Raw genomic sequence first — 27,970 nt, forward strand, 5'->3', positions numbered from 1 at the left:
CGCAAGGGGCAGGCAGAGCTGGCGGGCAGCTTGGGGGACTTTGGCCTCAATCGGAAGTCTCTGGGGGTGAGGTCTGGCCCAGAGCCTCCCCGCACTGACACCTGAGGAGGGGGGAAGATCAGAGTCCCACATTCTTATAGACCCCAGGAAATTCATCATGATTAAAAATCATATCACGAAATTGACAAAAATAAAAATAATAATACAAGAAGGATAGAAGGAAACGTGATCACATTGACATGTGGATCGTTGTTCTCCCCAGAACCTGGAAACACAGATCTGACCCCCAACCCTCCCAACCCCTGATTCCCCGAAATAAAGCCAAGAGAGGCAGAGAAAGGGATAATGAGGTAACCAAGTATTGAGAACACCAAAAGAAATCCTGAGAGAAGGAGGAGGGGGCCAGGAACCCCCTCCCAGAGGTCACTGAGCTGAGACCACCCCAGAGAGCCCCCAGATTGGAAGCAGGCAGAGGGGTGAGGGCTGAGGTAGGCCCGAGGTGGGCAGGGGGCACATAGAGGAGAGAAGGGTCCCTCTCCTGGCGCCCCCATCCTGTGCGTTGGCTGCCGGCTTGGAGTGTGGCTGAGGTCCTTTCTGGGGGAGGAGAAGGCAGATGGGGAGAGGAGCCGGCTCAGTTGGCCTGGGCTGAGCCTGCCCTTGGCTGGAAGGTGCCCCCGGGCTGGGTAGTGTCCTCGTCTGAGTACGGAGAGAGCAGGGAGGGGCCCAGGCCTGCAAAGATGAAAGATAAATGATAAATGAAAGGTAAAAGACGAAAGATAAATCAGAGGACAACCATAACCCCAGTGTTAGGAATAATGTTTAAAATCTTAAGGAAATTGAACACTCAAACAAAGGATTTTTAGTAATTTTACTTTTGCGCAGAGGGGTGCCTCTTTGGCCAGTTGCCATGAGAGCACACTGGAACAAAGGGGCACAAGAGCCTTTATTTTTGAGGCAAGTCTTGTTTTCGTACTTTTTTTTCATTGGCTGGGGTTGGGTTATACAATTTAAACTAATTTCGGTTGGCTAAACATTTGATTTTTTTTTAGATAAGGTGGGCACATAAAAGAAAGAAGACAGGAAAGGGGAAGGGGTGCCTGTAATGAGTTAGAAAGTTAGTCCTTTTTTTAAATAAGGAAAGGAATGTGAGCTGGTATTGATAACGTCTGGTATTGTGGCGTGTCTGGGCATTTAACAAAGGCAAAAAGGAAAAAAGGAGAAAAAGGGAAAAAGGTGGGGGGTACTAAGAATTAAAGAATAAAAGACCGATCGGGTTATTTGAAGAGAAACCTCATCATATCCCACATCAACCCATCTCCCCTTCCTGGCAGTTAAAAGCCTGGGTGGCGAGTCAGGCCTGCCTGGATTCAAACGGCAGTGACGTCTTGGGCATGTTTCGCTCTCTGAACCTCTCTGGGGTGTTCAGGGCTGCGGTGAAGAACCCGAGTCCAGAGCCAGACACTGCCCTAGTTTGAATCCAGGCGTTGCTATTTACTTGCTGTGTGACCTGGGGCAGGTGGCTTCACCTCTCTGTGCCTCAGTTCCCTCATCTGTAAGATGGGCTAATAACAGCACCTCCCTCTTGGGCTGTTGTGAGGAATAAACGAGTAAATCCATGGAAGGTGGTTTGAACCGTAACTAATACTGGTGAGAAAGCAGTTAAGTCAGCTGTTGTTACCTGGGAAACCAGGATACTCACACGTACTTCATTTATGAGAGTTTATTCATTCAAAACATATTTACTGTCGGGCGCGGTGGTTCATGCCAATAATCCCAGCACTTTGGGAGGCCAAGGCGGGTGGATCGCTTGAACTCAGGAGTTCAAGACCAGCCTGGGCAACGTGGCGAAACCTCGTCTCTACAAAACATACAAACAGCCAGGCATGATGGCGCATGGCTGTAGTCCCAGCTACTTGTGGGGGCTGAAGTAGGAGGATCGCTTGAGCCCAGCAGGTCGAGGCTGCAGTGAGCCGTGTTTGTACCACTGCACTCCAGCCTGGGTGACAAAGTGAGAACCTATCTCAAAAACAACAAAAAAACCCAACACGTTTACTGAGCACCTACTTTGTGTCAGGCACTGTGCCAGGTGCTAAAGACACAGCAGTGACCAGGATGCTGATGAATCTCCCTGCCCTTATGGGGCCGACATTCCAGTGAGAAGCACCAATTGGATCAGGTGCATACAGGATGTAGCACAAAGCTAGGCACAGTGCGAGTGCGTGAATCTTAGCTCCTCATCCACAAATATGTGCTGAGAACTTCTTCTGTGCTTAGCCACCACCCACCCATGTGCACAAAGAAGAGAACAGCAGGGACCCATACAGCCCTGGCCCTTGCCCCTGAAGGAGAAGGAGACAGTCATCAAATGATGACCTGAAGGCCTGTGTAATTATGGAGTGTTATAAACCATGAGCATATGAAGTCAGGGAGGGCTTTGTGTAAGGAGTAATATTTGGTTTGAGATCTAAAGGATGTGGTAACATGGCAAAGAACAGAGGGAAAAGTATTCCAGGCAGAAGGATCAGGATATGCAAAGGCCCTGGGGCAGCCTCCTCAAGCAAGGTGACTTTAAAGCCATCACACTGCTCCACAGAGGCTCCATGCAGTCAGCCCTCACCTTTCTCTCCTCTCTGCTTCAGCTACATTGGCCTTGTTTTTCCCCAAATAAGACAGAGACAGCCAGGCACAATCTCAGCACTTTGGGAGGCTGAGGCAGGAGGATCACTTGAGCCCAGGAGTTTGAGACCAGCCTGAGCAACATAGCAAGGCCTCTTTCTCTACAAAAATTAAAAAATTAGCCAGACGTGATGAAGCGCACTTGTAGTCCCAGCTACTCGGGAGACTGAGATAGGAGGATCGCTTGAGCCCAGGAGTTCAAGGCTGCAGTGAGCTGTGATTGCACCACTGTGCACCAGCCTGGGCAACAGGGCAAGACCCACCCTGTCCCCCCACCCCCCAAAAAAGATAGATACAGTCCCCACCTAAGGGCCTTTGCACTTGCTGTTCTCTCTGCCTGGGACACTCTTCCCCCCAATATCGTCAGGACTCACTCCAGGTCTTTGGTCAACTATCACCTTCTCAATGAAACCACCCTGATCATACTGTTTAAAACTGAAATCCCCCCACTCCAAACCCTTTTTCCTTGCATGCATTATTTCCCCCTGTTACACTTATTTTCATCTCCCACTCTTTTTTGTTCATTTGTTTATATTTATATTTTTATTTTTTGGGACAGTCTTGCTGTGTTGCCCAGGCTGCAGTGCAATGGAGTGATCTCAGCTCACTGCAAACTCTGCCTCCTGGGCTCAAGTGATTCTCCTGTCTCAGCCTCCTGCGTAGTTGGGATTACAGGCGCCCGCCACCGTGCCTGGCTAACTTTTGTATTTTTAGTAGAGACAGGGTTTCACCATGTTGGCCAGGCTGGTCTTGAACTCCTCACCTCAGGTGGTCCACCTGCCTCAGCCTCCCAAAGTGCTAGGATTCCAGGCATGAGCCACCGCACCTGGCCTGTTTGTTTAAATAGAGACAGGGGCCTGGTGCGGTGGCTCACACCTGTAATCCCGGCACTTTGGGAAACTGAGATGAGTGGATCGCTTGAGCTCAGGAGTTCAAGACCAGCCTGGGCAATGTGGTAAAATTCTGTCTCTACTAAAAATACAAAAAAAAAAAAAAAAAAAAAGTTGAGCATGCTGGTGCCCACCTGCAGTCCCAGCTACTCGGAAGGCTGAGGTGGGAGGATTGCTTGAGCCTGGGGGCACACAGGCTGCAGTGAGCTGACAGTGCACCGCTTCACTCCAGCCTGGGTGACAGAGCGAGACACTTCTCAAAAAAAAGAGAAAGCCTGTAATCCCAGTATTTTGGGAGGCCGAGGTGGGCGATCACGAGGTCAGGAGATTGAGACCATCCTGGCTAACATGGTGAAACCCCATCTCTACTAAAAATACAAAAAATTAGCCAGGCGAGGTGGCACATGCCTGTAGTCCCAGCTACTTGGGAGGCTGAGGCAGGAGAATGGTGTGAACCCGGGGGCAGAGCCTGCAGTGAGCTGAGATCATGCCGCTGCACTCCAGCCTGGGTGACAGAGCGAGACTCCATCTCAAAAAAAAAAAAAAAAGAGAGAAAGAGGCCGGGCGCGGTGGCTCACGCTTGTAATCCCAGCACTGTGGGACGCCGAGGCGGGCGGATCATGAGGTCAGGAGATCGAGACCACGGTGAAACCCCATCTCTACTAAAAATACAAAAAAAATTAGCCGGGCGTGGTGGCGGGCGCCTGTAGTCCCAGCTACTCGGAGAGGCTGAGGCAGGAGAATGGTGTGAACCCCGGGGGACAGAGCCTGCAGTGAGCCAAGATCGCGCCACTGCACTCCAGCCTGGGTGAAAGAGCGAGACTCCTTCTCAAAAAAAAAAAAAAAAAAAAGAGAGAAAGAAAATAAAAATGCGAAAATAAATAAATACAGGATCTCGCCCTGTCACCCAGGTTGGAGTACAGTGGTGCAGTCACAGCTCACTGCAGCCTCGAACTCCTGGGCTTAAGCAATCCTCCCGTCTCAGCCTCCCAAGTAACTAGGACAACAGGTGTGTGCCACCACACCCACCTGATTTTTAAAAATTTTTTGTAGAGAGAAGGTCTTGCCATGTTTCCCAGGCTAGTCTTGAACCTTTGGTCTCAAGTGATCCTCCCCTCCATAGCCTCCCAAAACACTGTGATTACAAGCATGAAACACCCCCCCCCCGCACTCTTTTTTATTTGAGACAGGGTCTCGCTGTGTTGCCCAGACTGGAGTGCAGTGGCACCATCGTAGCTCACTGCAGCCTTGAACTCCCAGGCTCAAGTGATCCTCCCACCTCAGCCTCCAGAGTAGCTGGAACTATAGGCATGCACCACCATGACCGGCCAATTAAAAAAAATTTTTTAGGCCAGGTGCAGTGGCTCACACCTGTAATTCCAGCACATTGAGAGGTCAAGGCAGGCAGATCACCTGAGGTCAGGAGTTCAAGACCAGCCTGACCTACATGGTGAAACCCCGTCACTACTAAAAATACAAAAATTAGCCAGGTACAGTGGCATGTGCCAGCTACTTGGGAAGCTGAGGCAGGAGAATCGCTTGAACCCAGGAGGTAGAGGCTGCAGTGAGCCAAGATTTCACCACTGCACTCCAGCTTGGGCGACAGGGCAATGTAGAGACAAGGTCTCGCTATACTGTCCAGGCTGACCTCAAACTCCTAGCCTCAAGTGATCCTCCCACTTTGGCTTCCCAAAGTGCTGGGATTACAGGCATGAGCCACCATGCCCAGCCTCCCTCTTGCACTCTTTCTCGTACTTGTTTCTTTGTTATGGTCTGTCTCCCACACTAGGAGGTCAGCTCCACAAGGGTAGATATTTCTGTAGAGACAGTGAGTCCCCAGCCCCCTAGAACCATGCCTGGTGCTCACTGCGTGCTCCATAAACATTTGCTACATGCATGAAGGAAAGAATAAACTGAACGACAGTGACTGTGGCTGAAACAGAGGGTGTGGAGCACAGTGTGGTCTGAGATGTGGCGAAGACCAGACCCTGCAGGGATCTGAGTCCAAGTGAGGAGCTTGATCTTTCTTTGAAGGGCAATAGGGAGCCATAGAAGGGTTTTGAGCAGAGGAGGGCCAGGGTCAGATTCAGGCTCTGAAAAGATCCCTCTGGCTGATACCTGGAGGTTTCAAGTGAAGCTATGGCTTTTGATAGCTACACTGGAAAATGACAGCTTGTCTCATGCTCTGTGGAGGGGCTGTGGGAAGCAGCATCACCACCATAGCCACATGGGAAGATATTTCCTTTAAATTGCTTTTTTTTTTTTTTCATCTAAAAACATTTTTAGGCTGGGTGCAGTGGCTCACGCCTGTAATCCTAGCACTTTGGGAGGCAGAGGGGGGCGGGTCACCTGAGGTCAGGAGTTCGAGACCAGCCTGGCCAACATGGTGAAACCCCATTTCTACTAAAAATACAAAAGTTAGCCAGGTGTGGTGGCACACACCTGTGATCCCAGCTACGTGGGAGGCTGAGGCAGGAGAACCGCTTGAACCCGGGAGGTGGAGGTTGCAGTGAGCCGAGATCACGCCACTGCACTCCAGCCTGGGCGACAGAGCGAGACTTCATCTCATAAATAAATAAATAAATAAATGTGACCATAGGCATGCAGGCTCCAGAGACCTAGGCTCGGGCTTCCACTCCAAAGGGCAGCCTTGGAAAGCCCCTGCCTCCCTTAGGGTCTCTCTTCCTCTCTCCTCCACAGTGCCCATGAGAAGACAGAAGAGACAGGAGCTGCTGTTTCCACCAAGGTCATCTCCAAGCACTGATAGTCCCCCAGCACCTTTGGAATGGCTCCATCCCTCTCGCACCTCCCAGGGGAGAGAGTGCCCTGGGGCTCTGGATACCCAGGTTGCTACTCACCCAGGGGCTCGTTCAGGTTCAGGAGTGGGGTACTGGGGTCCTGTAGGCTCCCTGGGGCTGGTCCTCCTGTCAGAAGGAAACTCTGTGGGAGAGAGAGACAAAGCCACCACCATCATCATCACCATCATTAGTATCCAAGGAACGGCCGGGCGTGGTGGCTGTAATCCCAGCACTTTGGGAGGCTGAGGCCGGAGAATTGGGAGGATCGCTTAAGCCCAAACGTTTGAGACCAGCCTGGGCAAGATAGTGAGATCTCATCTCTACAAAAATTTAAAAATTAGCTGGGTGTGGTGGCATGTGCCTATAATCCTAGCTACTTAGGAGGCTGAGGTGAGAGGATCCCTTGAGACCAGGAGTTTGAGGTTGCAGTGAGCTATGATCATGTCACTGCATTCCAGTCTGGGTGACAGAGACCCTATCTCTAAAAAAAAAAAAAATAAATAAAATAAAAATAAGGCCAAGCGCAGTAGCTCATGCCTGTAATTCTAGTGCTTCGGGAGGCCAAGGTAGGAGGATCACCTGAGGTCAGGAGTTTGAGATCAGCCTGGGCAACATAACGAGACCCTATCTCTACAAAAAATTTTTAAAATGAAATAAGCTGGGCATGGTGGCTCACGCCTATAATCCCAGCACTTTGGGAGGCTGAGATGGGCAGATCATTCGAGGTCAGGAGTTCGAGACCAGCCTGGCCAACATGGTGAAACTCCGTCTCTACTAAAAATACAAAAATTAGCAGGGTGTGGTGGCGCATGTCTGTAATCCCAGCTACTTGGGAGGCGGAGGTAGGAGAATTGCTTCAACCTGGGAGGAGGAGGTTGTAGTGAGCCAAGATTGTGCCACTGTACTCCAGCCTGGGTGACAGAGTGAGACTCCATCTCAGAAAAGAAAGAAAAGAAAGGAAAGGAAAAGAAAAAAAGAAAGGAAGGAAGGAAAAAAATCTATATATCCAAAGACAAGATGGTGCAGTAGTTCAGGGCTGCTGGGGTCCAGTGGCCACCCATCTGTGGTGTGACTTTGGGTCAGTCCCTGTCCAGTCGTCCTTACTTGTGTTCCTCCAGAGCCTCATTCCCCCTTCTCCTTCTTCCTTCGCCCGAGGACCTGTGCCCAGGGACCGTAACAGCGTGCAACTTTGCTCCGTGTGTTCCTGTTGGTTGGTTAGCTCACGGGAGACACCACCAGGTAGGGTATTCATTCTTCTCTGTGAGTTGGTGGTGTCCCTCCATGGAAGGTTTCAGCCCTCATTAGCTGGACTCCACTCGCTGCAGGATCTTGTGACCACCCCGCCCTGCACCTTCAGGCCAGGGCTGGTGCCCACTTGCCATGCTGTGCCCCAGGGTACTGCACCAGCCTTGCTGATTTCCCTCCACGATGTTAACACCTTTTTCAACAGTCCTGTTATTAAATTCTCCTCAACACTCCGAGTGTGCTACCTTTCCAGTGCAGACTCTGATACAGTTGTTTAACTTCTTCTGTGTAAGTGTGTATAACAGTAACAAGAATATTTCAATGGCTGGGCGCGGTGGCTCAAGCTTGTAATCCCAGCACTTTGGGAGGCCGAGGCGGGCGGATCACAAGGTCAGAAGATCGAGACCATCCTGGCTAACACGGTGAAACCCTGTCTCTACTAAAAATACAAAAAAAAAAAATTAGCCGGGCGTGGTGGCGGACGCCTGTAGTCCCAGCTACTCGGGAGGCTGAGGCAGGAGAATGGCGTGAACCCGGGAGGCGGAGCTTGCAGTGAGCCGAGATTGCGCCACTGCACTCCAGTCTGGGGGACAGAGCAAGACTCCGTCTCAAAAAAAAAAAAAAAAAAAAAAAAAAAAAAAAAAAAAAAAAAAAGAATATTTCAATAGTAGTTGTGGGGATTAAATGATTTAATCATGCAATGAATTTAGTGCAGTCAGTGTCTGGCACATGGTAGGCACTTAATAAGTGTAAGCTGTTATATATGTATATGTACATACATACATATATATACACACATATATACATATATATATAGAGAGAGGTTTGTTTTTTTTTTTTTCTGAGAGGGAGTTTCACCCTGTCCTCCAGGCAGGAGTGCAATGGCGCGATCTTGGCTCACTGCAACCTCTGCCTCCCGAGTTCAAGCAATTCTTGTGCCTTAGCCTTCCGAGTAGCTGGCACTATAGGTGTGCACCTACACCCAGCTAATGTTTGTATTTTTAGTAGAGACAGGGTTTCACCATGTTGGCCAGGCTGGTCTTGAACTCCAGACTTCAAGTGATTATCACACCTCATCCTTCCAAAGTGCTGGGATTACAGGTGTGAGGCATTACGTCTGGCCTGTAAACTGTTATATTATCAACCACATCTCATATTCAAACAACCCTTTGCAGAGTGAAGAACCAGGGCACTGCTGTAAGCACTAGGGGGCCATGAAAGTTCCCAGAGGGAGGCCTTGCAGAAGTGACATAGTCCAGGCTGGCTTTTTTATTTTTATTTTTTTGAGACAGCGTCTTGTGCTGTCATCTAGGCTGGAGTGCAGTGGCATGATCATGGCTCACTACAGCCTCGACCTCCCAGGCTCAGGTGATCCTTTCACTGCAGCCTCCTGAGTAGCTGGGACTACAGGCACATGTCACCACACCCGGCTTTTAATTTTTTTTTTTGTTTGTTTGTAGAGACAGCATCTTACTATGTTGCCCAGGCTGTTCTCGAACTCCTGGGCTCAGGTGATCCTCCTGCCTTGGCTTCCCAAAGTGCTGGGATTACAGATGGGAACCACCGCACCTGGCCCAGGCTTTTGAAAAGGGTATTGCAGTTGCTGTTGTGCAGAATGAATAGCTGGGGAGAGACTGGAGGAGGGACACTGCGGGGAGGCTGCTTTTGTTTGTTTGTTTGTTTAGAGGGAGTTTTGCTCTGTCGCCCAGGCTGGAGTGCAGCGGCAGGATCTTGGCTCACTGCAATCTCCACCTCCCGGGTTCAAGCAATTCTCCTGTCTTAGCCTCCAGAGTAGCTGGGATTACAGGCACCTGCCACCATGCCTGGCTAATTTTTGTATTTTCAGTAGAGATGGGGTTTCACCATGTTGGCCAGGCTGTTCTCGAACTCCTGACCTCAGGTGATCCGCCCACCTTCGCCTCCCAAAGTGCTGGGATTACAGGCATGAGCCACCATGCCTAGCCATTTGGTTTGTTTTTGTACACCATTTATGGTCAGCCCACTGAGTGTCAGCTAAGGGCCTAGCCTAATTTCCTTTAATCCTCATGGCAGTCCCGTGAGATGTAACTATTCCCACTTTCTGGATGAGGAAACTGAGGCTCCATGTGGTGATGTCACCTGCCCAAGGTCTCACAGTTACTGGGTGGCAGACCTGGGACTTCAATCCAGGTCAGTCTGATTCTAGTGTCTGCACTTTGAACTCTGCACTAGTAATCCAAGGCCAAGACCTGTTCTAGTTTGGGGAGGGGGACCCATGGGAGCAGAGAAGATTCCTGCAGATACCAGCCACATGCCATTTCTCCCCTTGGCCTGCTTAACTTTTCCTTCTTTGCACTTATTGCCATCTTTTTTTTTTTGAGACGGAGTTTCACTCTTGTTGCCTAGGCTGGAGTGCAGTGGCACGAGCTCAGCTCACCGCAATCTTCTCCTCCCGGGTTCAAATGATTCTCCTGCCTCAGCCTCCTGAGTAGCTGGGATTACAGGCATGTACCACCATGCCTGTCTAATTTTGTATTTTTAGTAGAGATGGGGTATCTCTATGTTGGTCAGGCTGGTCTCAAACTCCCAACCTCAGGTGATCCACCTGCCTCGGCTTCCCAAAGTACTGGGATTACAGGCGTGAGCAACTGTGCCCAGCTGACTTACTGCCATCTTACATGTATTTGCAGAGTTTTTTTTTTTTTTTTTTGACAAGGTCTCATTCTGTCACTCAGGCTGGGGTGCGGTGGCACGATCTCAGTTCACTGCAGAGGTTTTTAATACCCATTAGTGAAACTAGAAGATCAGGCTTTAGTCTCACCTGGCCAACTGACTTTCTGTATGACCCTCAACCAGCCCCTGCCCCTCTCTGGTTTCCTATCTATAAAACAGTAGGTTTAAGCCAGCTAGGTAATGAGGGCCAGAGAATCCCATTAATCCCTCAACACACCAGGCTGAGGGGAAACAGCAGAAAGTTTTCGGGTTCTGGGCTGGGGGACCTTTTGGGAGGTCTCACTCCCAGCAGCTCCACTCCCTCGTCCTCGTCCTCTGAGCTCTGGGCCAGGGTCCTGGAGGAAAACAGGCAAGAATCTCAGGACACAGGAAACCTGGGCAAGTGTGGATAACAGTGTAAGCAGGTGATGAGCATTCGTTCACTCCCCTGAGCACTTATTTATTCCTTTACTCATATACTCACCAGTCCATCCATCCATCCACCAATCCATCTTCTCATTTATCCAATGATCTATCACCCACCCATCCAAACAACCTCCATCCATTTATCCTTCCATTCATCCACCTATTCATCCACCTAGTTGTCCTTCATCTATCCATCCATCCTTCCACCCAGCCATCCACCATCCATCCATCTGTCCATCCATCCATCGATCCATCCATCCATCCATCTGCCATCCATCCACCCATCCATCTATCTGCCATCCATCTGCCAGCCATCTGCCATCCATCCGCCATCCATCTGCCATCCATCCACCCATCCATCCACCCATCCATCCATCTGCCGTCCATCCACCATCTGTCTGCCAGCCATCCACCATCCATCCATCCATCCATCCATCCATCCATCCATACATCTACCATCCATCTGCCATCCTCCATCCATCCATCTATCCATCCATCCATCCATCCGCTGTCCATCCACCATTTGTCTGCTAGCCATCCACCATCCACCCATCCATCCATCCATCCATCCATCCATCCGATCCATCCATCCATCCATCCATCCGCCATCCATCTGCCATCCATCCACCATCCATGCATCTATCCATCCATCCATCCATCCATTCATTAATCCATTGATTCGTCCATCCATCCATCTGCCATCCATCCACCATCCATCTGCCATCCATCATCCATCCATCCATCCATCCATCTATCCATCCATTAATCCATTGATTTGTCCATCCATCCATCTGCCATCCATCCATCATCCATCTGCCATCCATCATCCATCCATCCATCCATCCATCCATCCATCCATCCATCCGCCATCCATCTGCCATCCATGCATCCATCCATTAATCCATTGATTAATCCACCCATCCATCCATCTGCCGTCCATCTGCCATCCATCCACCATCCATACATCCATCCATTGATCCATCCATCCATCCATCCCATCCATCCATCTGCCATTCATCTGCCATCCATGCATCCATCCCATCCATCCATCCATCCATCCATCCATCCATCCATCCATCTGCCATCCATCTGCGATCCATCCACCAACCATGCATCCATCCATCCATCCATTAATCCATTGATTCATCCATCCATCCATCTGCCATCCATACACCATCCATCTGCCATCCATCCACCATCCATCCGCCATCCATTCACCATCCATGCATCCATCCATTAATCCATTGATTAATCCATCCATCCATCCACCATCCATCCACCATCCATCTGCCATCCATCCACCATCCATCCATCCATCCATCCATCCATCCATCCATCCTTCCTTCCTTCCAGCCACCCATCAATCCATTGACCCATCCATCCATCCTTCTGTCTACCCAGACATTCATCATCCATCCATCCATCCATCCATCCACACATACATACATACATACATAAACCCTTTCCACCTACACATCCATACATCTGTCCTTCCATCGACCCATCCATCCATCCACCTGTCCACCCATTTAAGTGCCAACTATATTCATTAATAATTCCCTCCCTCCCTCATTTAATAAGTCTTTATGAGGCACCCACTTTATAGCCAGTACCAAGCTGGGAGCCTTGGGAGATACCAAGATGTATCCATAAGGATAAGACCACTCTGGATTTGAAATGAGCACATGCTTGTAATTTAGTTCTAGACAGTTTCTTTTCTTTTTTTCTTTCCTTCCTTCCCTCCCTCCCTTCCTTCCTCCCTTCCTTCCTCTCTCTCCACTCTCTCTCTCTTTCTTTCATCTTTTTTTTTTTTTTTTTACTTGACAGGGTCTCACTGTGGCTCAGGCTGGAATGCAGTGGCACAATCACAGCTCACTGCAACCTTGATCTCCTGGGCTCAAGAGATCCTCCCACCTCAGCCTCCCAAGTAGCTGGAACTACAGGCATGCACCACCACACCTGGCTTAGATAGTTTCTCCGACACTGCAGCAATGTCTTCTAAACTCTGACAAAAATTGTCACTAGATCAGATATAACTATGTTCCAAAGGAGAGAGCCCTGGTTGACAGGTGGGATTTGGATAAACAGCGAGAGCAGTGGAGGGTACTCCAGAAGGGGTATACAGCCTAGGAAAAGGCATAGAGATTGGCACAAACTTGGCATGTGCTGGGCCCACTGAGGGCCTGGCTGGAGCAGAGATCAGGGTTAGAGAAATGGTGAGGGATGAGGCTGAAGCAGGAGGCAGGGCAAGACGGGGTGAGGGGATGCTGCCTTGATGTCCCCCCTTTAGTGTGGCTCACCTCTTCCGAGCCCCAGCCATGGGAGAGGATGCTGAAGGGTCCCCTCTGGAAGGGCTGGAGCAGCTCAGCCGGGGGTCACTCCCCCAGCGGGGCAGCAGGGAGGGCTCAAGGGCTGGAGGTGACAGGCCATGGAAGCTTCGAGCACGGGGCCGGGGGACAGCCCCCAGAGGTCTGTGGTAGGCCCTTGGTAGCTGCTCGCTGGCGTTGAGCTGGAAGTCATCATCCATGGAGATGTAGGGGGCCAGCATCTCCAAATCCAGAGCATCGGCATCCTGCAGAGGGCAGGAGGGAGGTAAGAGCATGAGCCTTGGACTTGGGTGGACCTTGGCTGAAGTCCCAGCACCACCACTTCTGAGTTCTGTGCCTGTGGTCAACAGTCTGAGCTTCAGTTTCCTCATCTGTAAAATGGGTATAAGGACTCCCTGAAGAGCATGTTGGAGAAATCCTAAATTGGGTCAGAAGCATGGTGGCTCACACTTGTAATCCCAGAGCTTTTAGGAGGCTGAGTCGGGAGCATCAGTTGAGGCTAGAAATTAGAGACCAGTCTGGGTAACACAGCGAGACCCCCACCTACACAAAAAAGAAAAAAAATTAGCCAGGTGTGGTGGCTCATGCCTGTAGTTCTAATTACTCAGGAGGCTGAGGTGGGAGGATTGTTTCAGCCCAGGAGTTTGAGGTTGCAGTGAGCCATGATCACACCATTGCAGTCCAGCCTGAGTGACAGAGTGAAACACTGTCTCAGAAAAAAAAAAAAAAAAAAAGGAAATCCTAAATGCCTCAAAGAAACCATTGGTCAAAATCTGAACATTGAGAAGACTCAGTGAGGGCTTAGAGAGAAGTGAAAACATATCACTGGACACCAGAGGAAAGAGAATTTTTGTCCTGTAGTGGCTGGAAGTTTAGCAACACTGTTGCCTGCAGTTACGTGGAAAGTAGAAAACATAACAAATACACTAGGTGATCCAGCTAAGATTCCCAGCCAGAGCGTTGAAGGGGCTGCCTGATTTCTTCTTGTTACTTATGGTAAAAGGCAAGAGGAGAGAGAGATAAAAAAATATTTCTCCTAAAGGAAGAAATGTTAAACATGAAGGAGATAGTACTTGAAGGTTTTGAAGATTCTCAACCTCCTTGTGTAGTGAATAATTAACTTTACTCAAAGAGAGGTCTGGCTTTTGTCCCAGCTCCTGGAAGGTAACCTCTAAACCTTCGGAATTTTCTGAGTGATAGCAGTGTCTTTGCTATTCACTGTGGGTCCTTTGGATAGTTTGTGCTTAACCAGGTGACTCATGGTGAGACCCTAGATAGGTTTTGCTAATGAGATAGCTCAGGAAGGAGGCTGGCCATGCAGAAAGAACCACCACTGTGATTAGAGGGTTGGGGCTTTGGCCCACACAAAATCAGCCGGATCCAGGGAAGGTAAAGGTAGCATTGGAGACTGAATTCAATTACATGGGCAGTAATTTGCTCAATCATGCCTATGCAATGAAACCACAATAAAAACTCTGAACACTGATGCTTTGGTGAGCTTCCTAAGTTGGCATTACTCTGCACATATTGCTACATATCAATGCTGGGAGGACAATATGTCCCTGAGGAGAAGAAAACTTCCCATCTGGGACCCTCCAGTCCCAGATTCCACCTATGAATATCTTCCTTTGTCTGTTTCTGATTTGTATTCTTTCATTATAATAAAACTACAATCTTAAGTATAGCACTTTCTGAGTACCATGAACACTTCTAGCAAATTATCAAACCTGAGGGAGTCTACAGGAGTCTGGGAATCTCCACATTGGTAGGCAGCTGGTCTAAAGTAAGGGTGGCCCTGGGGACCCTCAAACTTGTGTCTGATGTCAGAAGCCTTGGGCAGACTTGGCAGTCTGGAGAACCATGCCATTAACCTTGAGTTTGGCTGACTGCAGGAGCCCTCCAGATGGCAAATGATGCTAACATTAAGAAGTGGTCTCTGAGCCAGCCTGGTGAAACCCCATCTCTACTAAAAATACAAAAAATTAAGCTGGGCATGGTAGTGGGCACCTGTAGTCCCAGCTACTTAGGAGGTTGAGGCCAGAGAATCACTTGAACCTGGGAGTTGGAAGTTGCAGTGAGCCAAGACTGTGTCACTGAATTCCAGCTTGGGTGACAGTGTGAGACTCCATTTCAAAAAAAAAAAAAAAAAAGTGGTCTCAGAGCAATGAAGAGCACCCTCGGGCCACGCACAGTGGCTCACACCTCTAATCCCAGCACTCTGGGAGGTTCAGCCCAGGAGTTCAAGATCAGCCCAGGCTGAGACCCTGTCTCTATAATTTTTTTTTTTTTTTGAGACAAGAGTCTCACTCTATCATCAGGCTGGAGTGCAGTGGCACAATCTCGGCTCACTGCAACCTCGGCCTCCCTGGTTCAAGTGATTCTCTTGCCTCAGCCTCCCAAGTAGCTGGGATTATAGGCATGTGCCACCACGTCCAGCTAATTTTATTTTTATTTTTAGTAGAGACAGGGTTTTACCATGTTGGCCGGGGTGGTCTTGATCTCCTGATCTCGTGATCCACCTGCCTCGGACTCCCAAAGAGCTGGGGTTACAGGCGTGAGCCACCATGCCCGGCCCCCAATTTTTTTTAAAGTCCTAATGAAAGAACTTGTGATATTTGCCCACATGGATTTCAAAACTGCCATGGACCAGGGATATATGCATGCCCCTCTTCCCCCTCCTTTTTGAATAGTAGTGTCTATTCCTATCTCACCACTGTATATTGAGTATGTGGGTGACAGATGACTTGTCTCCATTAGTCCACAAGCCAAAATGTTGAGAGGAACTGTAGTCAAGGAACTTCCCCAGCACCAAGACCAGATTCAGATGATCAGATTCTGGACTTCAAGCCGATGCTGTAATGGGAAGAAACTCTGGGAGACTTTGGGGGGCCTTGAGAGGTGGGTGAGTGTATTTTGCATGAGGGAGAGACATCAATCATTGGAAGTTCCCAATGATCCCTGCCTCTTGATGTTCACGCTCTTATGTTATTGCTTCCCACAGTGTACAGGATTGATCTATATGACCAAAACAATATGGCAGAAGCGCCGGGCGCGGTGGCTGAAGCCTGTAATCCCAGCACTTTGGGAGGCCGAGGCGGGCGGATCACAAGGTCAGGAGATCGAGACCATCCTGGCTAACACGGTGAAACCCCGTCTCTACTAAAAAAATACAAAAAATTAGCCGGGCGCGGTGGCAGGTGCCTGTAGTCCCAGCTACTCGGGAGGCTGAGGCAGGAGAATGGCGTGAAACCAGGAGACGGAGCTTGCAGTGAGCCGAGATCGCGCCACTGCACTCCAGCCTGGGGGAGAGAGCAAGACTCCGTCTCAAAAAAAAAAAAAAAAAAAAAAAAAAAACAATATGGCAGAAGCGATGGTTTGTCACTTCTGAGATTAGGCCATGAAAGACTGTGTCTTCAGTCTGGGACTTGTTCTTTCTGTCTCTCTGCTTCCCCATATGTCTCTTTCTCTCTTTGTTGGATTGCTTGCCTTAGGGAAGCCAACTGCTATGTTGTGAGGACACTTAGGGAGTCTGTGTAGAGGTTCACGTGATGAGGAACTGAGGCCTCCAGCCAAAGCAAAGTGAGGGACTGAGGCCGGCCAACAACCTCATGTGTGCAACCTTGGAAGAAAACCCTCTAACCCCAGATGACTGTAGCCCTGACTGAGAGTTTGACTTCAACCTCATGAGAGACTCTGAGCAAAAACCAGCGGCTAAGTTGCTCCTGAATTTCTGATACCCAGTCTCCATGTGACATAATAAATAGTTGTTGTTTTAAGGTGTTAAGTTTTTAGGCCATTTGTTACACAGCAATAGATAACTAATATATCATGCTGCTGTCATTTTATCTATGCACTCAATGAATCATCCATCCAAATATCACCCATCCATTTTTCATCCAGCTATCAAAATATCCATCCAAAAATTCATCCACCCACCCACCCATCCACCCATCTATCCATCCATTAAAATATCTGCCTAAACCTCATCCATTCATCCACTATCATCCACCTAATGAATACAATGGTCCGTCCGTCCATCCATCCATCCATCCATCCATCCATCCATCCATCCACTCATTCCTTTAGCCATCCCACTACCCTTCTCTAAAGCCACATATGTGAATCCCCAGAATGCAGGGCTGAGGATTACTCCTTCCATGCCAGCCCTTACCTGAGCTGTATCTAAATCTGTCTCCACTGCCTCAGTGTCTTTCCCAGAGGTGAAGAGTCTGTGCACATTCTCGGTGCCCACAGGTAGTTCATGTGGGAGATCAGCCTGTGGAGAGACAGAGTAGAAACCTCACGAAATCTTGAGCCTGGGAGGTATCAACATTAAGACAGTCTGCAGCTCAAGGGTAGAAGTGGGGATCAAATGCCAGGCATCTGAGGCACAAAGGGGGTCCAATGGCAAATGCAGATGAGTTTCGAACCTGGGTGTTCAAAACTCAGAATGCCTGGGTCTATGTAGATGGACAGGGCAAACATGGAAGTTCCAGTTAGAAGGATCAGAGCCTGGCTGGGCTCGGTGGCTCACACCTGTAACCCCAGGACTTTGGGAGGCCAAGGTGGGTGGATCACTTGAGATCAGGAATTCGAGACCAGCTTGGCCAACATGGTGAAACCCCGTCTCTACTAAAAGTATAAAAATTAGCTGGGCGTGGTGGCACACATCTGTGGTCCTAGCTACTAGGGAGGCTGAGGCAGGAGAACGGCTTGAGCCTGGGAAGCAGAGGCTGCAGTGAGCTATGATCATGCCACTGCACTCCAGCCTGGGTGACAGAGTGAGACTCTGTCACACACACACACACAAAATGAGCTTCAGGCCTTTTTTTTTTTTTTTTTTTTGAGAGGGAGTCTTACTCTGTCACCCAGGTTGGAGTGCAATGGTGTGGTCTCGGCTCACTGCAACCTCCATCTCCCGGGTTCAAGTGATTCTCCTGCCTCAGCCTCCCAAGTAGCTGGGATTACAGGCGCCCGTCACCACGCCTGGCTAATTTTTGTAGCTTTAGTAGTGACAGGGTTTCACCATGTTAGTCAGGCTGGTCTTGAACTCCTGACCTCAGATGATCTCCCTGCCTCAGCCTCCCAAAGTACTGAGAGTACAGGTGTGAGCCACCGCACCCAGCCTGAGGCCAAGACTTTCAAACAAATCCTCTGGGGTTAAAGGTCTTGGAGCCTGGAGTTTAGGGGAGAAACAATGGAGAGTTCAGCTGTCTCAGGGGTAAAGGATGAGGTCAAAAGTCACAGTCTATATTTCTCTGGAGAGAAGATATTTTCTTGGGGTGGAGAGTGGGGATGAAGACAGTCAACACTGGATAATACGGACCCACTGAGGTCAAAGGTCAGACGATCTTCACAACAAATAGTGATAGTAACTGGTATGACCTATTGAGCACCAATAGGTACCAGGCCCCTACTGAGTGCTTCTCATGAATACTCTCACTTAATGCTCAGAATAACCAATGATGTGGTGACATGTTATTATCTTTCTTTTATAGGTGAAGAAATTAAGGCCTCAAGAACTTGCTTGCCCAGCCAGGGTAACGCAGCTGATAAATGGCAGATTTGCGATTAAATCCAGGTCTGTATAAATCAGGATATTAGACATTTTGACTCTTTGAGGTCAAAGTTCAGAGAACTGGATGCTTAGTCATAAGCTGGAGTGAGAGGAGGGTCATCTGTGCCAGTTCCAAACATCCCAGGTTAGGGGCCTGATATGGTTTGGCTGCGTCCCCACCCAAATCTCATCTTGAACTATACTCTCATAATTCCCACACACTATGGGAGGGACCTGGTCAGCGATAATTGAATCATGGGGGCAGTCTCTCCCATACTGTCCTCGTGATAGTGAATAAGTCTCATGAGATCTGACGGTTTTATAAGGGGAAGCCCCTTTCGCTGGGTTTTCATTCTCTGTTGCCTGCCACCATGTAAGACGTACCTTTCACCTTCCGCCATGATTGTGAGGCCTCCCCAGCCATGTGGAACCGTGAGTCCATTAAATCTTTTTCTCTTTATAAATTAGCCAGTCTTGGATATGTCTTTTTTTTTTTTTTTTTTTAATGAGTATTTTTATGTATTCATTTATTTGCTTGTTTGTTTCTTTAATTTCTATTGGTTTTGGGGGGAACAGGTGTGTGGTTACATGAGTAAGTTCTTTAGTGGTGATTTCTCATTTTGGTGCACCCGTCACCTGAGCAGTGTACACTGTACCCAATGTGTAGTCTTTTATCCCTCACCCCCCACCCACCCTCTCCCCCAAGTCCCCAAAGTCCATTGTATCATTCTATTTTTTTTTTTTTTTTTTTTTTGAGACAGAGTCTCACTGTTTTGCTCAGGCTGGAGTGCAGTGGCGCGATCTCCGCTCACTGCAAGCTCCGCCTCCCGGGTTCACGCCATTCTTCTGCCTCAGCCTCCTGAGTAGCTGGGACTACAGGCGCCCGCCACCGCGTCTGGCTAATTTTTTGTATTTTTAGTAGAGACGGAGTTTCACCGTGTTAGCCAGGATGGTCTCGATCTCCTGACCTCGTGATCCGCCCGCCTCGGCCTCCCAAAGTGCTGGGATTACAGGCGTGAGCCACCGCGCCCGGCCATGGATATGTCTTTAGCAGCAGCGTGAAGACGGACTAATACAGGGCCTGTGGTGTTCTTTTATATACATATATATATATCTATATATGATTTTGTGCATGGTTCCTGGGTCAAACTCCCATGGCCCTTGTCTTTTGTTAGAACAGTCTTTTATCAGAACAGTCTAATAAAACAGTTCTAACAGTCTTTTGTTAGAACCCTGGGTGTGTTAGGTCTCAGGAAACAGAACCTCTCCAGCCTTCTTCTGCCCTCCTTTCACTTGCCCAAAGGCAGGTCTCTAATCTTCCCCTGCCTTTTTGATAGTGGGTCATAAGACTGTCCCCAGAGAGGGTCCTGCCTGATACCCTGGGGGAAGGAATGCTGACATCATGAAGCTTCCATAACAACCCAAGAGGACTGGGTTTGAGGGGCTTCCAGATAGCTGACCCATGGAGGTTTCTGGAGGGTGGTGCCCAGCGACGGCATGGAAGCTCCGAGACCGTGCATTCCCCCATACCTCACTCAGTGTATCCCTTCGTCTGTATCCGTGCAATATCCTTGACAATGAACCAGTAAACCTAAATAAGTGTTATCCTGATTACTGTGAGCTGCTCCAGCAAATTAATCAAACCCAAAGAGCCAGGTACGGTGGCTCACACCTGTAATCCCGGCACTTTGGGAGGCCGAGGCCAGAAGATCACTTGATGTCAGGAGCTCGAGACCAGCCTGGCCAACATGGTAAAACCCTGTCTGTACTAAAAATACAAAAAATTAACCAGGTATGGGGGCAGACGCCTGTAATCTCAGCTACTTGGGAGGCTGAGGCAAGAGAATTGCTTGAACCTCGGAGGTGGAGGCTGCAGTGAGCCGAGATCACGCCACTGCACTCCAGCCTGGGTGACAGAGTGAGACTCCATCTCAAAAAGAAAAATAAAAATAAAAAAGAAATTCGGGAGGCCCAGACTTGTGACTGGCATCTGAAGAGCAAGGAGCAGTCTTGGGGACTGAGGCCCAACCTGTGAAATCTGACACTATCTCCAGGTTGATGATGCCGGAATTGAATTGGAGGACACCCAGCTGGTGTCCGCTGCTTGGTGTGTGGGAAAAATTGCCCACATTTGGTCACAGAAGTCTTCTTCTGTGTTGATGATTGGTGCATTATTAGGAGAGCAGAGGAAAAACATAGCTTGAGAGAGTTTTTCCCTGGACGGAGCCAGACTCTGGAATTCTAACAATCGAAGAATCTGGATCTGCGTCTTAAAGGAACCTCAACCCCATCTCATCCCAACCTCCCCACTACACAGATGGAGAAGCTGAGGCCCAGAGAACAGTCAGGTTTAAGTCACAGGCCAAGACCACTTGAGGGACTGAGCACTGGATGCTGAGGGCTCACGTGGGTGGGATGGCTTACCGAAAGAGGACTTTGGGGGCACCGCGTGGCCAGCGGGGTGCTGGGAGTGGCCGCTACTGAAGCCCCATCCAGGATGGGTCCCAGGAGGCGACGGAGGTCAGGGCTGCAGAAACGGCGGGGGTCAGCGGCCAGGGCAGCCTCGCTCAGGGAAGGGGGGTGCAGGAAGGCGAGGATCCGGGGGCCAGGGGCATCTGCAAGACACATGGAGATGGGGAGGACACGGATTGGTGACTGAGGGCCGAGGACCAGAGCCCTCCTTACCAACCCCAGGAACACAGTTGACATCTTCAGCAAGTCAGGATGGCCACTGTTCTTAGTGTGAGGGTAAGGAAGGGGCCTGGAGGACCCCTGCTGGGCCAGGTGTAAACTTTATTTTTATTTTTGAGATGAAGTCTTGCTCTGTTGCCCGGAATGGAGTGCAGTGGCACTATCTCAGTTCACTGCAGCCTCTGCCTCCTGGGTTCAAGCGTTTCTCCTGCCTCAGTCTCCGGAGTAGCTGGGATTACAGGTGCCCAGCTAAGTTTTGTAATATTTGTAGAGACAGGGTTTCACCATGTTGGCCAGGCTGATCTCAAACTCCTGACCTCAAGTGATCCGCCCATCTCGGCCTCCCAAAGTGCTGGGATTGCAGGCGTAAACCACTGCTCCCAGCCCGGGTGTGAACTTTAGTGGCCAGATTGTGGTGAGGCTCTGAAAGGTCCAAGGGGAAGGGATTGGTGGCTCAGAATAGCGTTTGGCCATTCAGCTCTGGGGAGCTTTCACCTTAGGAGAAAAGACTGGCCCCAAGCCCTCAAGGAGGCTGTAAGGTCCCCAGAGGTTAAGACAAGGCCCAGAGCCAGCTCTGAGCCAGAAAAGGAAAGGATATTTTATCAGCAATCCCACCCCACACCCAGGAGCATGGGTGGCCAGCAACAGCTTGGAGAAGGTGAGGTCTTGAAGGACAGACCGGGAGGGAGGCTCATCCAGGATGGCAGGAGAGCGAAGGAAGAGGGAGAAAGGAGCCAGACTTAGGAGGATCAAGATTACTGGAAGCCAAAGAGCAGCAAAGCCAGAACAGGCAAGAGACAGAAGCGTGGGGGCAATGTGGAGCCACAGCAGGATTTAGAGCAGAGGCCAGCAAGAGACTGAAGCAACTATGCCATAGCCACAGAAGGGGAGGGAGGACAGGAGAGAAGAGCATTCTGGGAAACTGCATGTGCAAAGGCCCTGAGGCACGAGGCTGGAGTGTTCCAAGAGCTCTTAGGAGGCTGTGTGTTTTGGAGGCTGAGTGCGCAGGGAACGGAGGCAGAAGGCAGGTCCCACAGGGCCTGGTGAGCCATGTTAAGTGCTTGGGCTTTCTCCCAAGGGCCCTGGGGACACAACCCCTCCCGGCCCCAGCCCTGCCCCATACCAAGGCTGTCCCCAGGGTTAGGGGTGTCCTTCTGAGAGGGGGCGCCCCGCTGAATGGGTCTGCGAGAGTGTTGCTCCGTTTGCTCCAGGGACAGCACCACTCCGGTCTCTTCCACCCGGCTGGGGTACAAGGCAGAAAGGGAGGTGGGAGTCAGGGAGGGTCCTTGGCTCCAGCCCAGAAAGCCTGTTCAGGTGATGTCCTATTACAGAAGGCAATGGCGCCCAGGGGCTTGGAGGGCATTTTGCAGAAAATAATTGCCCACATTTATTTGTCTCCTACAAGGGTTTCATTTTTGTTGACTGCTTTTTATTCTGACAGCATTTTTTTTTTTTTTTTTAAGACAAGGTCTCACTCTGTCGCCCAGGCTGGAGTGCAGTGGTGTCATCTTGGCTCACTGCAACCTCCGCCTCCCTGGTTCAAGCGATTCTCCTGCCTCAGCCTTCCGAGTAGCTAGGATTACAGCACGCCCCCACACCCGGCTAATTTTTGTATTTTTAGTAGAGACAGGGTTTCACCATGTTGGCCAGGCTGGTCTCAAACTCCTGACCTCAGGTGATCCACCTGCCTCAGCCTCCCAAAGTGCTAGGATTACAGGCGTGAGCCACTGCACCTGGCCTATTCTGACAGCATTTTTAAAAGAAAGTTAAGTTTGTCCCTTCCCAAGCTCCTTCTGTAAAAGGAAAGGCAGAAAAAAGAGCTGGCATTTAGCACAGCCTGGGCAGAGAGGAGGAAGACTGAGGGAAGGGGGTGGGGCGGCACTGAAAGAGAGAAGCGGGAGGAGACCTAGGAACAGAGAGGGGAGGCCCAGGGGCAAAGAGAGGGGTGAGCGAAAGGCTTCAGAATACCTAAATATTCTCTTTATAGATTTTTACTTATAAACATATTCTTAGAAAGGTATTGATGAAAAAATATATTTTTAACATAGTCTTCATTACATGACCAAATAGGAAGAATTCATAGGGCTGTAATTTTTATGAATAAGATTTTATTTATGCTGTTTCTATTCATAGATATTTTTCATATTCAAGGGAACAGGTTTAGAAATACATCCTTATGTCCCTGGCACCTCCCTTCACACAGTCTCTGGCTGCAGAGACAATCTAAATGCTCGCTGGGCAAGTTGGCTTTTGGAGAGTTGGGTGGGGCTGAGGATCAGGCCCTCATTTGCATCTCATCTGCATAACCCCCTTCAGGACAGGAGGCAGGTGGGCCTGGTCTTCCCATCAGCTCCTTGAGAAGCTATGACCTCTTCCCACCCTCAATAAACCCTCCCTGGGCTGGAAACATCCCAATTTAGGCTGGATCAAAGCCACCCTTATTCCCCTGAAAGATACAAGCACACACAATTGAACTCATACACACACTCGGTACACACAGGCACAAACAGGAGCACTCACATACACCTGAGTGCATACAGGGACACATATGCTCACACGCTCCATACACTTGGGCTTGAATATGTGCACATGTGACAAACTCAGTTCACTCATTCATCATTCCACAAATATCTCCTCGTCAAGCACTACTGTGTAGTGGTTCATAGCAAGGACTCTGTAGTCAGTGGCCTGGGTTTGAATCCCAGCTCCGCTACTTACACAGTGGTGTGATCTTGAATATGAAAATAAAATGTATTATTAAAATTAGGCCAGGCACGGTGGCTCACGCCTGTAATCCCAGCACTTTGGGAGGCCAAGGCGGGTGGATCACCTGAGGTCAGGAGTTCAAGATCAGCCTGGCCCACACGGTGAAACCCCATCTCTACTAAAAATACAAAAATTAGCTGGGTGTGGTGGCATGCGCCTGTAGTCCCAGCTACTCAGGAGGTTGAGGCAGGAGAATCACTTGAACCCCAGAGGTGGAGGCTGCAGTGAGCCGAGATCGCACCACTGCACTCCAGCCTGCGTGACAGAGTGAGACTCCGTCTCAAAAAAAAAAAAATAAATAAATAAATAAAATGAAATTTAAAAAATAAATAAAATTAATTTCACATGCTTCTGTTTACTTTTTTTTTTTTTTTTTGGAGACAGAATCTCACTCTGTCGCTCAGGCTGGAGTGCAAGTGGTGCGATCTCGGCTCACTGCAGCCTCAATCTCCCAGGATCAGGTGATCCTCCTGCTTCAGCCTCCTGAGTAGCTGGGACTACAGGCACATGCCACCATGCTGGGCTAATTTTTAAATTATTTGTAAAGATGGGGTCTCCCTATGTTGCCAAGGTTATTCTCAAACTCCTGGCCTTGGCCTCCCAAACTGTTGGGATTACAGGTGTGAGTTACCATGCCCAGCATTCTCTTTACCTTTTTAATGTGGTTCCAGCCTGGGTGGCAGAGCAAGGCTCTGTCTCAAAAAAAAAAAAATCCAAAATGACATATGTGGCTGGCATCATGCTTTTATTGGACAACGCTGGGTTAGATAGTGGTAATACTAGGGAGGGCCAGGCACAGTGGCTCACGCCTGTAATCCCATCACTTTGGGAGGCTGAGGTGGGTGGATCACTTGAGCTCAGGAGTTTAAGACCAGCCTGGCCAACATAGTGAAACCCCATCTCTACTAAAAATACAAAATTTAGCCAGGTGTGGTGGCAGGTGCTTGTAATCCCTACTTGGAAGGTTGAACCCGGGAGGCTAAGATTGCAGTGAGCTGAGGTTGTGCCACTGAACTCTAGTCTGGGCAACAGAATGAGACTGTCTCAAAAAAAGAAGAAGAAAAGAAAAAAAACATAGTGGTAAGTACTACGGAGAAACTAAAACAGTGATGGGAGTTTGCAATTTTGAAAAGGGCGATCGAAGAAGGCCTGGCTGAACACACAAGTTAATAGGATAATTACAAATGGTTTTAAGTGCTCTGGTGCAAAAGTACAGGATACCAGGAGAGAAAATGGGGGTGGGGGGCAGCTGAGCTCATGTAGGGGCTCAGGAAAGAGGGTCTCCAGAAGTGATGTCTGAGCTGAGACTGGAAGGATAAGCGGGCACGACTCAGGAGAAGGGGAGAAGGGAAGAGAAGAGAGCATTCTGGGCAGGAGGAACTGCCTGTGCAAAGGCCCCGGGATTCGGAGGGTGAGTGAGAAGTGGAGGGAGGCAGGAGCTTCACACGGCCTGGTGAGCCACGCCAACGCCCTTGGCCTTTCTCCTGAGGATACTGGGGAGCTTCAGAAGGGCTCTGAGAAGGATAGAGACATGAGGCATAAGCTGATTTGTAGGCCTGGCATGGTGGTTCACATCTGCAATCCCAGCACTTTGGGAGGCTGAAGCGGGAGGGTCACTTGAGCCAAAGAGTTTGAGACCAGCTTGGGCAACATAGTGAGACCCCATCCCTATTTTTAAAAGATTATAGGCTGGGTACCAGGGCTCACACCTGTAATCCCAGCACTTTGTGAAGCTGAGGCGGGTGGGTTGCTTGAACTCAGGAGTTTAAGACCAGCCTGGGCAACATGATGAAACTCCATCTCCACAAAAAACACAAAAAAAGTCAGTGCGTGCCTATAGTCCCAGCTACTTGGGAGGCTCAGATGGGAGGACTGCTTGTGCCCAGGAGGTCAGGGCTGCAGCAAGCCCTATTTGTGCCACTGCACTCCAGCCTGCATTGTCATGATTTTATCTCAAAAAAAATTTATATACATATGTATATGTTGATTTGTATTTCAGAACATTCCTCCAGATCTAGAAAAACCCCTAAGGCTTTAGAAAACTGGTGCATGTCCTATAAGATAACCTTCAAAGAAAAGGTGTAATTCTTTTTTCTTTTCTTTCTTTTTTTTTTTTTTTTGGAGATGGAGTCTCACTCTGTCGCCCAGGCTGGAGTGCAGTGGTCTGATCTCTGCTCATTGCAACCTCCGCCTCCCGGGTTCAAGTGATTCTCCTGCCTCAGCCTCCCAAGTAGCTCAGATTACAGGCACATGCCACCACACCTGGCTAATTTTTGTATTTTTAGTAAAGACAGGGTTTCACCATGTTGGTCAGCCTGGTCTTGAACTCCTGACCTCAAGTCATCTGCCCGCCTCAGCCTCCGAAAGTGCTGGGATTATAGGCATGAGCCACTGTGCACGACTGAAAAGCTATAATTCTAAGTCTGCCTCATAATGTTGTCATGGATACCTCTGCATTTCTAAATGGTGAAAAGCTTCTATGACAAATGATGGAAAAAAAAAGCTCCATCGTGATTTTCCCACTACACATCTATTAGAATGACTAAAAGTAACACCAAACCCAAACACCCAGACAATGCGAAATGCTGGCACGGATGTGGAGCAACTGGAACCCCCATACATTGCTGATGGGAATGCAAAATGATACAGCCACTTTGGAAAGGAGTTTGGCTGTTTATTTTTTCTTTTTTTGGAAATGGAGTCTCCTTCTGTCGCCCAGGCTGGAGTGCAGTGGTGTGATCTCAGCTCACTGCAACCTCTGCCTCCCAGGTTTTAGTGATTCTCCTGCCTCAGCCTCCTGAGTAGCTGGCACTACAGGCATACACCACCACACCAAGCTAATTTTTGTATTTTTAGTAGAGATGGAGTTTCACCATGTTGACCAGGCTGGTCCTGAACTCCTGACCTCAGGTGATCCACCCACCTTGGACTCCCAAAGTGCTGGGATTACAGGCATGAGCCACTGCACCCTGTCCTGGCTGTTTCTTTCTTTTTTTTTTTTTTTTTAATTTTTTGAGACAGAATCTCACTCTGTCACCCAGGCTAGAGTGCAGTGGTGTGATCTCAGTTCACTGCAACCTCCGCCTCCTGGGTTCAAGTGATTCTCATGTCTCGGCCTCCCAAGCAGCTGGGGTTACAAGCATGTGCCACCACACCTGGCTAATTTTTGTATTTTCAGTGGAGACGGTGTTTCGCCATGTTGGCCAGGCTGGTCTCAAACTCCTGGCCTCAACTGACCTGCCCTCCTCGGCCTCCCAAAGTGCTTGAATTACAGGCGTGAGCCACTGTGCCCATCCATGGCAGTTTCTTAGATTAAATATACACTTACTATATAACCCATCCATTCCAATCCTAGCTGTTTACCCAAGAGAAATGAAAACATGTGATCTCATAAAATCTTGTATGAGAATGTTTACAGTAGCTGTTTTTTTGTAATCACCCAAACTTGGAAACAGCCCAACATCTTCCAACTGGTGAATGGATAAAAAAACTGTGCTCCATTCATACCATGGAATACTATTTACTATTTACAAAGGAACTACTGATATAAACCACAACATGGGCCGGGTGCGGTGGCTCACGCCTGTAATCCCAACACTTTGGGAGGCTGAGGCGGGTGGATCACCTGAGGTCAGGAGTTCAAGACCAGCCTGGCCAACCTGGTGAAACTCCTTCGCTATTAAAAATACAAAAATTAGCTGGGCGTGTTGGTGCACGCCTATAATCCCAGCCACTCGGGAAGCTGAGGCAGGAGAATCACTTGAACCTGGGAGGCGGAGGCTGTAGTGAGCCAAGATTGCACCAGTGCACTCCTGGGAAACAGAATGAGACTCTGTCTCAAAAAACAAAACAAAACAAAAAAACCAAGAAAGAAAAACCACAACATGGAAGAATTTTAAATAT

The 27,970-nt window shown here is 49.2% G+C and overlaps 1 protein-coding gene across 7 annotated transcripts in view; it reads right to left on the bottom strand.

Annotated features, from left to right (window-relative positions):
- Nucleotides 1–343: 343 nt before the first annotated feature.
- The window catches only part of HIF3A (hypoxia inducible factor 3 subunit alpha), a 71,001-nt gene continuing 43,374 nt past the window's right edge, over nt 344–27,970 (bottom strand). For 3 of the 7 annotated variants that reach the window (XM_063620746.1, XM_055248565.1, XM_055248567.2), the window contains 7 exons: nt 22,425–22,543; nt 21,035–21,225; nt 17,225–17,329; nt 13,027–13,298; nt 10,539–10,656; nt 6,425–6,506; nt 344–729 (listed from right to left, as the gene is read on the bottom strand). In XM_063620746.1, the coding sequence (XP_063476816.1) occupies nt 632–729; nt 6,425–6,506; nt 10,539–10,656; nt 13,027–13,298; nt 17,225–17,329; nt 21,035–21,225; nt 22,425–22,543 (985 nt within the window). In that variant the 3' untranslated portion in view covers nt 344–631. Of the gene's footprint in view, nt 1,997–6,424; nt 6,507–10,538; nt 10,657–13,026; nt 13,299–17,224; nt 17,330–21,034; nt 21,226–22,424; nt 22,544–27,970 lie in introns of all 7 variants that reach the window. The other 4 variants (XM_055248569.2, XM_055246919.2, XM_055248568.2 and 1 more) reach the window with 2 other exon arrangements.

The sequence above is a fragment of the Symphalangus syndactylus genome, chromosome 17 (assembly GCF_028878055.3).
Source record: "Symphalangus syndactylus isolate Jambi chromosome 17, NHGRI_mSymSyn1-v2.1_pri, whole genome shotgun sequence".
Taxonomy (NCBI): Eukaryota; Metazoa; Chordata; class Mammalia; order Primates; family Hylobatidae; genus Symphalangus; species Symphalangus syndactylus.